Consider the following 15,253-nt stretch of genomic DNA (forward strand, 5'->3'; position numbering starts at 1 on the left):
TATTAAAGAGCAACTATTGTCCGATTCACATTTTTACTTTTTTTGGTGTGTGTGTATTAGTACCTGTTAAAGGTAGGGTAATCAATCATAGATTTTGGTCCGAACGGACGTTTCCTTTTTTTGTCCCTCATACGTAAGCGTAATTTGAATGCCACCGCGCAGTGAGTCCACACAGACACCATACGTCATCGGCGCGTTCACGTGCGCTCACCTCCTGTCTGTAAACAGCGAGAACAGCAAACTTTTCTGCTGAATTGACAACCTGTATAGGAGGCACAAAACTAAAGGCATCTTTTAAAACAACAACAGCAAAAACTGCCTGGATCAGCAAGAGCAAAAACCCAAATTAACATCAGTAACTTTACTGCTTTACCGCGAGATGCAAACAGCTGCAGGAGGCAAAGGGTCTGAAAGGGTCGTTGCACTGTTTATTTTGGTAAGGTAGGTACGCGATATGTTTGTATTGAGATGGATTTAGATATTCTACTTTGATGAAACATTGTGTTGCTTATGAAATTTGTGTTCGTTTATGGATTAGCGTAACGATATAGTTACTACGTCTACACAACCGAAAGTGTGCTTAAACTAATTCTGATGTAAACAAGTTGTTTGGTTATTTTGGAAGTGTTATTCACTTTGTACTGCAAAGTTTTCTCACTGGTGAATGAGTCATGAGATGTGACCGTCTGATCTGTGCGTGTTCATGTGTTTTGAAAGAGGCGTGACTTTGGATGGCGATTTGACTTGAGGGTGGGATCGGGATTTCATTGCTAGGCGACTACCGTTAGCATTTTTCAAAATGTGTTACCCTACCTTTAAGGATATGGAAAAGTTACAAACCTGAAAGTAAATGATGACGCGAGTTATCGTTTCCAACGTAAATCTCTTTTCTTGGACTACAACAAACACACGGATTGCAGGCAACAGTTTACTTCCTGGGATTGGTGATGTAGAGAAGACCGACTATCAGTCTATACTCGATTATCATAATTCCTCCCGCTTCGGACTCACAGCCTGTAATTTAACTCCTGTTAGCATTGCATTGTGACCGAATCTTTCAAACATGGTAAGGAGCATCACATTTCTGGCTGACTTCAGAGGTATTCAGGCAAATCACAATGTACAGATTAGCTGGCCAATCAGGGACACAAAGCTTTTCAAATCGATGAGTTTTGCACAAAATCTGGAGCTACAAAAATGTATGGTATGTGGAAAATAATGTAATTTTTTACCATAAACCAGGCGAATGCATTGTATTATACCGAATACACAAAATAAAGTTGTTTTTAGCAATGAAATAGGTGCTCTTTAACCAAATGCTCTCAACACGTACTATTTGTTAATCAAATACTTTCGCTTCAAATCTGCTTAATCCCAGCCTCAGGACATTCAGAAATAGGTTTTTTGCAGGCATAAATAAAAAATGTTGAAAGAAATCATGCCAGACACATTTAGCGGGTTTTGCATCTAAACTTTTCATATTATAGCAGAAGTTTCCCAGATGTTATTTACTGTCTTTATTTATCCATTTGTAATATGATGTAATTGGGGTATTAGCATCCTAATGACTATAAAAACGTCAGGTATCTCTTTACCTGTGTGTTAATGAATGATGTGCACAGTGACCCGATGGAGACAACCTTACTTTTATTCTGACTAGCTGAGCTCGATCAGTCACCACGGGAGATTTACTCTTTAACACCCCTCTATCAATCACACTCAATGGTACGACTCCGAAGACCTCAGACATATGGACAGCGAGGGGTTGTGTTTTACAGAAACCTCCACAGTTTTCCCCTGCTGGTGTAATAAAGAGCTCATCTCTAAATCTGATGGGTTTCACAGGCTTTGGTTCTCCTCGGTTCCCACCAGTGACCCCAGATTCGGACAGCCTTAAGAAACCTTAAACCTATACTGTACTCTTAAAACAAACATGATTGCATGTCATTACTTGTTCAGGGAAAAAACAAACCCACCCTAAACATTTTACTGGACCTCTGACAGTGGTTGTATGTTTAAAAGTGTAGACATGTTGTGTACTTACAATGTACTGTGCAAAAACTATATTGAATACATCATAAGATTATTAGTCTAAAAACAAGTATACTGTAAGTACTAGATAGTATTTTTAAAATTGTATGTTTTCTCCAACATTTTTAATTCTTCTCATACAAAGCGTCCCTCTATGTTGAAAAAATAATGAAGAGACTGTTACAGCTCATCTTTCGTCTCTGTTGGCCCAGCAGGGCTGTCCTGAGGTCAGTCAGACAGGTCGGGTTATTTATTAGATCCTCATTTCTCCATGCTTCCTGATCAAAGGCTTGTTTGGGTTTCAGCGGCACCTTTAGTTCTAGGTTTCTCTATCAGGCCGTCTGTTACTGGACGTTCACACACCCTGATCTCATCAGCTTGACTTAAATAGACTTTCCAGAGAGACATGCGTCTCCTTCTGCTAGCTGCCGGTCATTTACGGCTTTAATGAGGCTAAAAGACTGTCGTAATGCAAATGGATCTCAATTATCCTTCCTGTGCTGAAGCAACACAAAACCCCTTTTCATAAACCTACCGACTCTACCTAAGCAGTTTTAAAGCAGCTTTTGACATAATGGCTCATCTGTTTCAAAAAGTTGACAACAGCATTGTGCTGCGTAAGAAGATACAGTGCCAAATTCTGAAATTGTGTTTACATAAACCTGAATATCATTCATTTTTAATGAGGAAGAGAATCCCAGAATGCATTAAGTAAGGAATAATTGACAACTGGGCTTTAAAATGATAAGAAATAATGCACACCCAAGGTGGTAATGCAAAGCGAATGGCCAGATTTATTAAACGGGGCAAATGGATGAGATCGCAATTTCAAAAAAGCAATGATGGGTGAGGAAATGTCTGCGTGTGATTTACTAACAAGGCGCATGTTTAAGAACATAGACACATCATCTTTTTACATAATGACCAACGCATTTTAAAGGGGTCATATTATGAGATTTTTTTAAGATGTAAAAGAAATCTTTGGTGTCCCTAGAGTGCATATGTGACGTTTTAGCTCAAAATTAGGGGTGCACTGAAATTTCGATGATGGCATTATCGGTTTCGAGCCGAAATAAAAAAAACAGCCGAAAAAGTCAACCGAAAATTAATGTCCCCTCCCATCCATGAATTAGCGCTTGGGTTTCGCTCACGGTGATCAGTCGCCTCCCACCCCTCCCCTTCGTGCTCAAGCAGGTTTCACTCACGGTCGAGCTGTTTGCACGCGTCTGCAAAGATTAAGCATGTCTTGATGTGTAAACTTTAGAGAGAGTCGCGCAAATGTGTCTCATACTGTAATCCATTAACATACATTTGGCGAATAAAGCAACGAAACACAACGTAACGTTTTTTATGTGGAGCGACTGTTGCGCTGTTTGGGATTCGCCTCGGTCTCTGTGTGCGCGCGTTTAAGTGCCCTCAATAGTGCACATACGAGAGAAACGCGTAAAAAAAAAAAACAAGCAAACATAAAATCTCTCTGTTATTGACAGGGCACATATAAACAAAATTATCTCCACAGTATTCTTTTTCTAATAAAAACATTTGTTTATGTCTCAAGTGTTTGTATAGATTACAGTCAGATTAACCTACTTAAGTCTGTGTCATTAATGTTAATCAAACAACCCATGACAAAGAGACAAATAGCTCTAAAAATAATAATATATTTAATTTATTGTGTTATGATTCATTTAATTTGATTTCTGTACCTAATGCTAATTTCAGACCTTATTAATGTACAATTTTGTTCTTTTTTGGAAATGTTTGCAATTTCTTTATTGTTTATTAGATTTTTCCCACCTGCTTTTTGCTGATCCGAAAAATAATCTGATCTGTGCCTCAAAAACTGTAATGTGATAGCCATAAATGCAATTGTACTAATAATTGGCATAATAATTTATTTCGGTGTTTCAGTTTTTCGGCCTTGGTTTCCTTCTTTCGGTTTTCAGTTTCGGCCAAGAATTTTCATTTCGGTGCATCCCTAATCAAAATGCTCCACAGATAATGTATTATAAGATGTTAAAATTGAAAATTTGTAGGCCTGAGCAAAAGTTTGCTGTTTTGGGGTGTTTTGTTTAAAATACAAATGAGCGAATGAAATGCAAACACTGATCACAATGATGGTGGTTTGTTGTAATTGAAACTCAATTGTGCTGTCAATAATTTTTTTCTTTCTCTTAGCACATGGCAGTGCTGTGGTTGGATAGTGCAGATAAAGGGGGCGGTAATTATTGTAATTCACCTTGCTACCTACCTCACAAAATTTTTTCACATGCTTGCAGAAAATGGCTTACCCAAACAAAGTTACTGGGTTGATCTTTATCACATTTTCTAGGTTGATAGAAGCACTGGGGACCCAATTATAGCACTTAAACATGGAAAAGTCCGATTTTCATGATATGAACCCTTTTTTGGTGTTAAATAGTAGCGCCAATATGTTTAAATTGACAAGCGTTGTGTGATTCATTGAAATACTCTCCTTCCATAAATTTTGCGTCTGTAAGGGAAACTCCTAAAGTACAAATGCATATGCAATAAGGTCAGTCGCAAAAACAACTGTCCACACGTTTTGAATGCTAATTTTTCACTGCGTGTCTTTAGTAAATCCAAAAGTAGTTTTTTTAATGGCAAAAGAGGTGTTTGCACTGGGGTAAGCTGTTAGTGAATCTGGCCCTAAGTGTTGAAAATGTATTTAACACCCGAGAAGTAGTCAATAGTCTTATGTAATGATGAATTAATAAACATTAGTGGGCAATTCCTTGCAGTTGCCAACCTTATCATTAAAAGTAAAGTTTTTAAAGCAACACCAAAGAGTTTTTTTACCTTAAAATAACGCTTTCAAAACAGTTTCAGTCGTTTATCCACTCAAAACAGGGTGAACAGCACTTTCACATTCGCTTTGCAGCCCTCTATTGGCCAAAACCGCACTAAAGAAGTTTCCAACCGTCGGGTAGCGGTCCTGTAGTCCGAGTGAATACTACAAAAACTTGCTTTACGGCAGACCTACAATCCAATCAGAGCCAGCTATGCCTCAGTATTTATTACAGTGGGTAATTGACAATTACGCTTCTAACCTGTAGGGGGAGCAAAGAGCAAAAACTCTTTGGTGTTGCTTTAACCATACTGATATCTCGGATGTATATATTTGGTGGTTTAAATAGCCATGCAAAGTCTTTTTAAAACATTTTGTTTTATTATTTTCTTTAGTTAAAGCTGCTATAACACATGCTGTTTCTGCATTTCTGATGTTAATTTGGAGTACATATAGAGTAGTATTACATCATTTATATCTCCAAAGAGTCTTCAGTTTAATCAGGTTTATAAAAGACAGATTAGCTTTACCGACGCAAGAAGAGCGAGTAACGTTACGAGTCACAGATTCACTACATGTTCGTGTCATTTATATAATATGTATATAAAATTATAACACAAAAGTCTTACTTACCGCATGCAACTCATGACCCGGTTGAGAAATCCAGCGTTAAACAAACACACACGCAAAACTGCGCTGCTACCCCGGATAAACAAACTATATCAACTGTTTCAATAAGGCTGGCTTTCTTCTCCTTACATCCAAAAACACACTTCATTCATGCCATTGTTGAGTCTTGATATTAAACAAAGCTGTCGCGTGAAGTGATGTTTGTAAGTTCTAGCGTCTCCCGCTGATTGACGGGTGGGCGTGGTTTTCCGGGGGAAATGGCCATAAAAATAAGTGATACATATAGAAACCCCTGAAACGTCAGCTGGGTCCGCAATCGAAAAAACTTTCCAAAATTTGAGCGAACCCTGGCGAAGTGCATTCGGCACAGAAATACTCTGTAACACCTGCTTTTTTAAAACTTTGCCTACGTTTAGCATGAGGAAACAACTCTATAACTGTGTTAATAAGTCAGAATGCATGAAATACCATTGAATTGTCACGTCGATAAAAGAAAAATGTCACATGCATAATGCCGTTTCTTCCTCATAAATGCGCACACAAAAATTCAAATAAATATTAAATGTTTTTGAGGAGTTGTCCCGTCTTAATTTACTAGATATTACTGCTTCTTGTTTGTGCATATTCATTTACAAAATTCCTAGAAAGTATGTTGTCTCCCAAAAACTTGTCCTTTTTTGTCACGTCCATAACGCATTTCCCTCATCTAAAATAGAAAACACTAGTATAGACTGATATTTTTCTGATATGCCAATTATCATCAGTGGTTTATGAAAATATAAACAAATCGTTCAATATATTGGTAATAAATGCATTCTTTGCAAAGTTATATTACAAGTTTTGACTGCAAATGTCACATTCATTATGCTGGAATTGCCCTAGTATATATAAATGTAAACAATTCTGTAACATGTAAGCAAAAATAAACATTTTGTGTAAATTTGACGAAACATTAGCTATTATCTATTTTTTGTGAGTGTTTCGTTTAGACAATGAAATGCAAAAAGTGTACAGAATCCTCTAAACAGATTTTTAAGGATGAAGTGAGGTGTAATGATTCTGCTGCGGGGTGAAGTTCTTCTGGTAGGAATTTTACATCACGCTTTCCATAATAATACTCACAGTCAACAGCGTGAACATCAGCCCACCCTTCAATGACTTCATTACTTGCTGTTTTAAAATAACTCAAGTTGGTTTTTGTTCATTCAGTCACAACTTCTGTTGCCTTTCTCCTCACACTTATCCATTAAATAAAGGGTGGAGAGCAGAAAGCCCCCACCTAGATTGAGCTAAAGGTTTTCTTGTAGTTCCCTACAATGCTGTCATTATGTCCAGCGTTACTGAGACCTGGCACCAGTAAATGTTCAGACTGGAAGTGAGTCTATGGTCTGATTTACAGACTGATTATTGCTGTGTGCGCTTGTGTGTGTGTTTAAGAGAATGAATGAGTGTTTGATTGTGTGCTTTTCTTTATTGTCAAACTTTTGCAGTTACTTGCACTTAATCTAGCACTTATCACAAGTATAACACTTCAGAGCGTAGCTCATCCTGCTACAGATGTGAATATTCCACTTACGAAACAGCTGAAACAAAACAAAAACATGGTTACTGTAGTAAAACCAAAAATTAATGACCATGTGGCTTTTGAGAAAGATGTGCTGTTACTTTTTAAAGTGATTAGATTTAGGATTATCACCTGGTGAATACTAATAGATAATAATAATACATGTATTAAGTGCGAAACACTAGCGATGTCAGTGGACTGGATGGCCAGACACCCTGCACAATGTAATTGAAACAGATGTATGTAATGTTTGTATGTTATGTATGTGCATATAAAACAGCGCTGTTTATATGTTTCTACAGGTGCTTCACACAACAGCATGGACCCTTTCAATGAGCCCACCGAGTTTGAGTACCTAAGGAAGGTTATGTTTGAATACATGATGGGAAGAGAGACTAAGGTAATTTTTTGGGGTTTTTGGTATTCTATACTATGATGATAGCTATGCGTGTTATTTTTAAAGGGTTAGTTCACCACAGAAAATAACTTTTTCATTAAATACTCACCTTCATGTCGTTTCACACTGTACACTACAAAAATGACTTTCTTACTTTGTATTTTTGTCTTGTTTTCAGTAAAAATATCAAAAAAATCTTAAATTGGGATGTGTTTTCTTGATGAGCGGGGTGACCTAGAGAGATGGGTGTAGTTTTTAGACAAAAAATATAAAATTGAAAAGAAATTGTGCTTAAAACAAGCAAAACAATCTGCCAATGGAATAAGAACATTTTCTTGAATTAAGTGTTTATATAAAAAAGCAAACTTATTTCAATTATTCCATTGGCAGATTTATTTATTTTGCTTGTTTAAAGCACTAATTTACTTGAAGTTTATATTTTTTGTCTAAAAACTAGACTTATTTCCTAGGTGATTTTGCTCATTAAGAAAATGCATCTTAATTTTTGGATATTTTTGTTAGAAACGGGACAGAGGTGCTAAGTAAGAAAGTCATTTTTTGCAGTGTAAGACCTTCGTTCGTGTTCCGAACACAAATGAAGATATTTTTGATTAAATCCGAGAGCTTTCTGCACACTGCAAAAAATTATTTTTAAGAAAAAAATATCTTAGTGTTTTTGTGTTGTTTTCAGTAAAAATATCAAAGAATTCTTGGATTAAGATGCTTTTTCTTGACGAGCAAATTGACACAAGAAAATAAGTCTAATTTTTAGACCAAACATATCAAATATAAGTGATTTTGTGCATTAAAACAAGCAAAAAATCTGCCAATAGGGTAAGCAGAAAAATCTTGAACATTTTTCTTAAACACTAAATTCAAGATTTTTTTTTTTTTTTTTTTTTGCTGTTCCCATTGGCATATTTTTTTGCTTGTTTTATGCACAAAATCACTTAAATGGTCTAAAAACTAGACTTATTTTCTTGGGTTGTTTTGCTCATAAAGAAAAGCATTTTGGTTTAGGAATTTTTAGATATTTTTACTGAAAACAAGACAGAAATACTAAGAAATATAAAAAAATTCCAACGCTATCTCGCGAGAATTCGTACATATTTTACGAGTTGGCTAATTCATATGATCACATTCGTAAGGTTTTTTATGATTTGCCTGACCCCTGTGACGTTGGGGTTATGTTTTGTTTGTTGATGTTTTTTTTTCATGAGAATCGTACGATTTTGCATGATTAACATCCTAATTCACATTTTTCTTGATAGTTTCGTAAGAAAGTCATTTTTGTAGTTTATGGGGGCTCAGAGAGCTCTCAAATTTCATTAAAAAAATCTTCATTTGCATTCTACATATGAACGAATGTCTTACTGGTGTGGATGACATGGGGGGGGGGGTAATTAATGACAACATTTTTATTCTGGGGTAATCTAACCCTTTAAAAAAGTAATTGTACCTATATATGTTAAAGATTTAATAGATCTTCCTTCCTACAATGGTTGTTTGTTTTTCCACAACACAAGCGTGATTTTTGTAAGAGGAAGGATGCGGTATAATGGGGAGTCCGGATGGAGGCATAAAAATATTTATTCCCATGAAAACCCACAAAAATGCCCCCTTAGTGTCTGGTTTAGCAGGGGTTAATTAACAGCCCGGTTGACACCACCCTAAACCCAGCGGGAATCCCTCTGGTTTCTAATAAACGGTCAGGACCTCATGACATCACAACAGGACTCCCTGTGAGAGAGGAAGTCCGGCGGGCGGCCCGGCAGCTCATTCTTATCACGTGACCCGATGACGCCTGCCACTTTAAGAGAGTTGCTCGGGGTAAAAAGTGAGCTGGTTCTGATTAACTGCTACGTTTATAAAGGCACACGAACACTGGAGGATTTATCCCGAACTGATTACACACAGCACACTGCCTGTGTTGTCTTTGTGAGATGAGATGTAATTACTCGCAGAGCAGAAACTCCACTAAAGATGGGCGTGTCTGCTTTCTGTTTAATCATTTTGCTTTTTACTTTACCATGGCATACAGCAAACTGTTGAAGCGTAAAAACATCTCCCTACTCAAATTTCATTCAGTCTTGTGGATGTTTGGCTCTTTATTTCTATTTAATGTTTTCTCCACCCAACAGTATGAGACTCATTAGGTACATAAAGTCATCATAGGAAAAATCGGGTAACATCCTGAGACTGATGAAAACATCTAATGATTACCTCGTGTTTTATGTGTTTCTAGAATGAAATGGTTGATGTTCAGTGGAAAAGAAAAAAATATGATTATAACTTCTCCAAGTTTCACTTGTTATTAAATAATAAAGTTAGATTTATTTTTTAGTGCTGGGCAAAGATTAATCGCGATTAATCGCATACAAAATAAAAGTGATTTTTTGCATAATATATGAGTGTGTGCTGTGCTTAATTATTATTTATATAATATAAATACACACACACACATTCATGTGTATATATATTTATTTATATTTTTTATATTCTATTTTATATATTTATATTTTATATTCTATATTATATATACATTTAAAAATATATATACCATATATAAATAAAAAAAATTCTGAAATGGATATGTGTATGTGTGTGTGGTTAAGTATACATAATAATTACACACAGTACACCCACATATGTTATGAAAAAAATCATTTTATTTTGTATGCGATTAATCTTTGCCCAACACTATTTTTAATACATTATATTATTTAACATTATTTTATACATTATGGTGTGGTTTTCTGGACAGGGCTTGTCCTGGTCCCAGACTTAGATGCATGTTTGAGCTGCCTTAATTTGAAAACACCTTGTACTGACATGTCTTACTTAATATATATCGGTTCCATTGTTTTGTCTCAAGATTTGTATTGTTTTTTATAAGGTTTGTTTGTAAAAACGACTTAAATGTTCTAATATAGTCCTGGATTAATCTAGACCCTGTCTGGCAAACTGCCCCTATTTCCTGGAGAAGGTTTGAATTAATCCAGGATTGGGCCTTGGTTGTATTGGGACATTTAGGTAGATTTTGCAGACAAAACTTACAAAAAACAATACTGGTGTGCATCTTGAGGCAGAACAATCGTACTGATATATGTTAGGATATGGCAGTGCAAGGTGTTTTAAATAAAGACAGCTCAAACATGCATTTTAGTCTGAGACTAGGATAAACCCTTTCCGGGACAACGCCCCATAATATACATACTATAGGGTTAGGGTTGAATAAGGATTTGTTTTGGGGTTAGTTGCATTTAATTAAACATCATTTACTGTTATAACTATAATAATTACATATATACTACGGGTCCGTTGAATGGTTGAATCTGATTGGCTGATAAACGTTCTCAGGTGTGCAATAATATTTTGGGGAACGCATGGCGAACGTAGTTCCAGGCAGCTCTCTTGACCGTATTACAGTTCACATATCACTTCACATGTACATGTAACTGTAATAACGGACTAACAAAAACAACATGACAGATGATTTTTTTAAGCAATAACAGCGCTGTTTAGAGACACACAGAGGTAGTCTCATTCACACAATCTCTTTTTCTCTCGCTCCCCCTCTCTCTTCTCTCTGTGTCTCTGTCGCTCTCTTTCTAATAACTTCATTAATAACTGCATTAGAATGCTATCAACGCCTCAAGCCTCCATTGCCAGCTTTAAAATTACGTTTTGGAACAAGCAAAAGAGCCGTTGGATGAGACGCGGAAGAAATAGTCCTTCTCACAATAGAGATTTAAGTACAAAAACCGGACAAATCCATTTAAATATATCATGTGATCGATGTCTTGAGGTGTGGTAACCGTAGTACAAGTGGAATAATTGACTCCGGTCTGTTTAATTATTGAAAAATAATGCAACATCACCACCTCGGGTGTGCATTATTATTCTAATAATTCAACGGCCCGTCGTCAATTAATACTTACAAAACGTGTAACAAAGACACTGTGAATTAAAGTGTTAAGCGTTGCTGTCCCGAATACGGGACGCCTAAGTTTGCATTAATATTGTTGATGTAAATTTTAATCTATCACTACAAACGATATATCGTTGGAAAGGTCTAAGCCTCCAGAATAGACATTTCAACAGTGTTTTATAAAATAAATTATGTAGGGAGAGTAATTGATTCATTTATGAAGAGAGTGTGCCTCAAATAATTTATTTTCTGCTAAATGTCACTGTCCCACCAGCAGGACGACTACATTTACTTCAATGTTTGCATATGAATTCTTATCTAATCATGACAAACTGTATATTGTTTGAAAGCTCCAAGAGTGTAGATTTAACTCAATAGGGTAGGGTGACGCTTAAAAGGTTAAAGTGTTATCCATCTCTCCTGCTAAACCCAATGGTTACGTATGGCACTTTGCTGTATAACTTATCCCGACACACTTTTGCTTTTTTCTATAAACTACATTATACTATGGGTCCATTGAATGCTTGAATCTGAATGGCTGATGAACGTTCCGAGATGTGCAATTATTTTCTGGGAAACGCACGGCCAACGTAGTTCCAGGCAGCTGTTGACCGCATTACAGTTCCTTATCACTTCGCATAGTTAACTGTATTAACGGAATAACAAAAACAACATGACTGACGATTTTCCAAGGCAATAACACCGTTGTTTAGAGACGCACAAAGCTAGCCTTGTTCACACAATCTCTCTCTGTCTCTATCACTCGCTTGCTCGCTCTCTTTCTTTCTCTCTCTGTGTTTCTGTCGCTCTCGCTCTCTTTCTAATAAATTCATTAATAACTGCATTAGAATGCTAACAACGGCTCAAGACTCAATTGCCTGCTTTAAAATGACGTTTAGGAGCAAGCAAAAGAACCGTTGGAGGAGACGCGGAAGAAATAGAAGTTTTACTCACAATAGCGATTTAAGTACAAAACTGACAAATTTCTTTAAATATATCATGTGATCGATGTCTTGAGGTGTGGTAAACATAGTATAAGCAGAATAATTGACTCCGGGGCGTTGAATTATTGAAAAATGGCTACTCTGCTTCGGCCGCATCACCACCTCGGGTGTGCATTATTTTTCTAATAATTCAGTGGCCCCTCATCAATTGTTCCTTGCGCATTAAACGTATGTTTGTCAGTAAGCAATCTCCTACCAAACACACAGAAACGCTTGCGACATGCTAAATTCACCCAGAATGCTTTAGCAACTTCCTAGCAACAGTCTTGGTTTGAGACCGCAAGGTTTTGCTTGCCATCTAACCTGTATCCTTCAGAAAGTCTAATTTGATAGTTCTGCTTTGTCTACAGACGATGGCCAAAGTTATAACATCCGTGCTAAAGTTTCCACCCGATGAGGCACAGAAGGTTCTGGAGCGCGAGGATTCACGTGTGATGGTGAGAAAGGGTTTGGGCTCCAAAATGTTTTATATTTTGTGACTGTAGTACTTTAATATGCAATACCAGCATCTGCCTTTACTATTTATTTCAAGTAAAGCAAAGCACTGATATCAGATCATTCAGATTTCATGATAAATAAAGCACATGGTTATCAAATATGTTATGCTTTATTATTAACGTAATTCGGTGTGTTCACTGTATTTACTTTAAATGTTACTTTGAATTGGATATCACAATTTGACCTATTTGTTACTTTAGTCTTTCTTAAAAGTCACAATATTCCATCACTTAATGTTTTAACTACGTTCTTTATAGCAAACCTCATGATTAGTGTTTCACAGAGGCTATAGAGTTAAACTCATCCTGTACCAAATAGGAACTCCCTGACAGCCACCAAAATATTTATTGCAGTAAATTTTGAGCAAGCACCATTCACATTTCCTCCCAGAATCTAATTGGCAAATTAAGTTTATTTTCAGTAAACATATAGTCATGGTCATGCCGGCTGCAGTTTTTCTGGGTTGTAGTGTTTGGTTTGGTCCATGTAATACTGTTCTCCATCTGTTTTTTATAGCCTTGGCTCCGGTGAGTTGGATCAAAACCGTGATGGAAGCCGTTTGATGATTCTGCTGCTGAGAGACGATTGTCATGAAAGCTGCTGATCTACTGATGTTTGCGGGAGTGTTATGTTTGTACGGTTACTGGTATAAGGGAGGTTTGATTAAAATACCGGGAGAACATTTAAAGAATATTCCTTAATTTAGTAGCTTGCCAGGAAATAATTTATTATGGACTTGCTTTCATTTTTTTATTTTTTAGATTAGACAGTTCTTTTATAAAGCTGCATTTTGGAGATTTTGTGCAATACGTTTGATTGCTTTATTTCTTTTTCTGAACTATTTTCTTTGTATTTCTCTTTTATTTTCTCTGTGTTATGTTAAGATGAATTGCTCTGTACCTTTCTGTCCAGCACATGTACAATATAGACACAGGCTCTTAGTACTGTAAGCGAATTGTATACGGACTTATTTTCTAGGTTTTATTTAATACTGTATTTTCAAGGGAAACTGAAATATCATAATCATGCTTCATATTGTAAATTGTAAATAATCATAGGTGATAAAATGCTATAAATCTCTGTAGGGCAAATTGTGGTTAATACATTTTAAGACAAATAATAAAGTTTTATTTACACTACACTCAAATCCGTATCACCTGGCATGCATAATCTGCTTAATTTTTGCTAACAATCAGCTTCTACGGTTTTTGTATATCATTACTACATGCTACTCTTATAATAAAATACTCTGGTGGTACCATGGTACATTGCAGGTATCAGATGGTAACCATTAAAAACATGATTTTACTGGTACTGTGCTCCTTAATGATTGTGATATTTGTTTACATGGTACTCAAGGTATGTCAAAGAAAACTATAATAATAGTGAATACCTGTTCTAAACCTTCCCACTTTTTATTATACCATTTTAAAATATATGTCACACTACCAACACTGCAAAAAATTGATTTTCAAGAAAAAAATCTTAGTATTTTTGTCTTGTTTTTAGTAAAAATATCTTTAATTAAGATGCTTTTTCATGATGAGCAAAAAGACCCAAGAAAATAAGTTCTTAAACCAACTTATTTTTAAACCAAAAATATTAAATGTAAGTGATTTTGTGCATATGGGGTAAGCACATTTTTCTTAAATTTAGTGTTTAATAAAAAAAATTAGCTTACCCCATTGGCAGATTTTTTTGCTTGTTTTATGCACAAAATCACTTACATTTGATATTTTTGATCTAAAAACTAGACTTATTTTCTCGGGTCGTTTCTCTCATCTAGAAGAGGCATCTTAATTTAAGAATTTTTAGATCATTTTTGCTGAAAACGACACAAAAAAACTAAAAAAAAATTCTTGAAAATATTTTTTTTGCAGTGAAATGGGTATTCAAATCAGAATGTCCTCTTTAATACACAAGGGTTTATAACCATTTAAATATTTAGGGTCATTTGCTCACTTTTTATATTTCTTTCACATTTTATGATGAAAGTAACTCATCAAGACTATGCAATAATGCAAATGTAACTATTGTTAGTATGTTGTGGCAAAAAATCCCTAATAAATCTCTTATATTGTTGCATTCTCAGTGTAAATATTTGCTTAGAATTTGTAAAAATGTTTTCTAGACATTTTGCAGATTTGTGATGTGTCATCCTGATATGCTTTTAAACAGCGTTTAAAGAGTTCAATTTATTCTGAGATCTAATTGGCTGGATTTTCATCATGTTTCAGTCCAAGTCATCCCAAATATGAAATAAATTATTAATTTGTTACCACAGTTGTTTCTTATTCACATAGCTTACTTTAAACATTTATTGTTTAGATCAATAAGTTAAAGATCATGAAAAACCTTTGGACAAAGCAATCCAATTGACCCTAAACTT

The 15,253-nt window shown here is 35.6% G+C and overlaps 1 protein-coding gene across 8 annotated transcripts in view; it reads left to right on the plus strand.

Moving 5' to 3' along the window:
• The window catches only part of golga4 (golgin A4), a 61,542-nt gene extending 47,375 nt beyond the window's left edge, over positions 1-14,167 (plus strand). For all 8 annotated transcript variants that reach the window (XM_055169856.2, XM_055169857.2, XM_055169859.2 and 5 more), the window contains 3 exons: positions 7,337-7,434; positions 12,717-12,803; positions 13,381-14,167. In XM_055169856.2, coding sequence (XP_055025831.2) covers positions 7,337-7,434; positions 12,717-12,803; positions 13,381-13,395 — 200 coding nt within the window. In that variant the 3' untranslated portion in view covers positions 13,396-14,167. The remainder of the gene's footprint in view (positions 1-7,336; positions 7,435-12,716; positions 12,804-13,380) is intronic.
• The last annotated feature ends 1,086 nt before the right edge of the window (positions 14,168-15,253 follow it).

Source organism: Misgurnus anguillicaudatus, chromosome 11 (genome assembly GCF_027580225.2).
Source record: "Misgurnus anguillicaudatus chromosome 11, ASM2758022v2, whole genome shotgun sequence".
Taxonomy (NCBI): domain Eukaryota; kingdom Metazoa; phylum Chordata; class Actinopteri; order Cypriniformes; family Cobitidae; genus Misgurnus; species Misgurnus anguillicaudatus.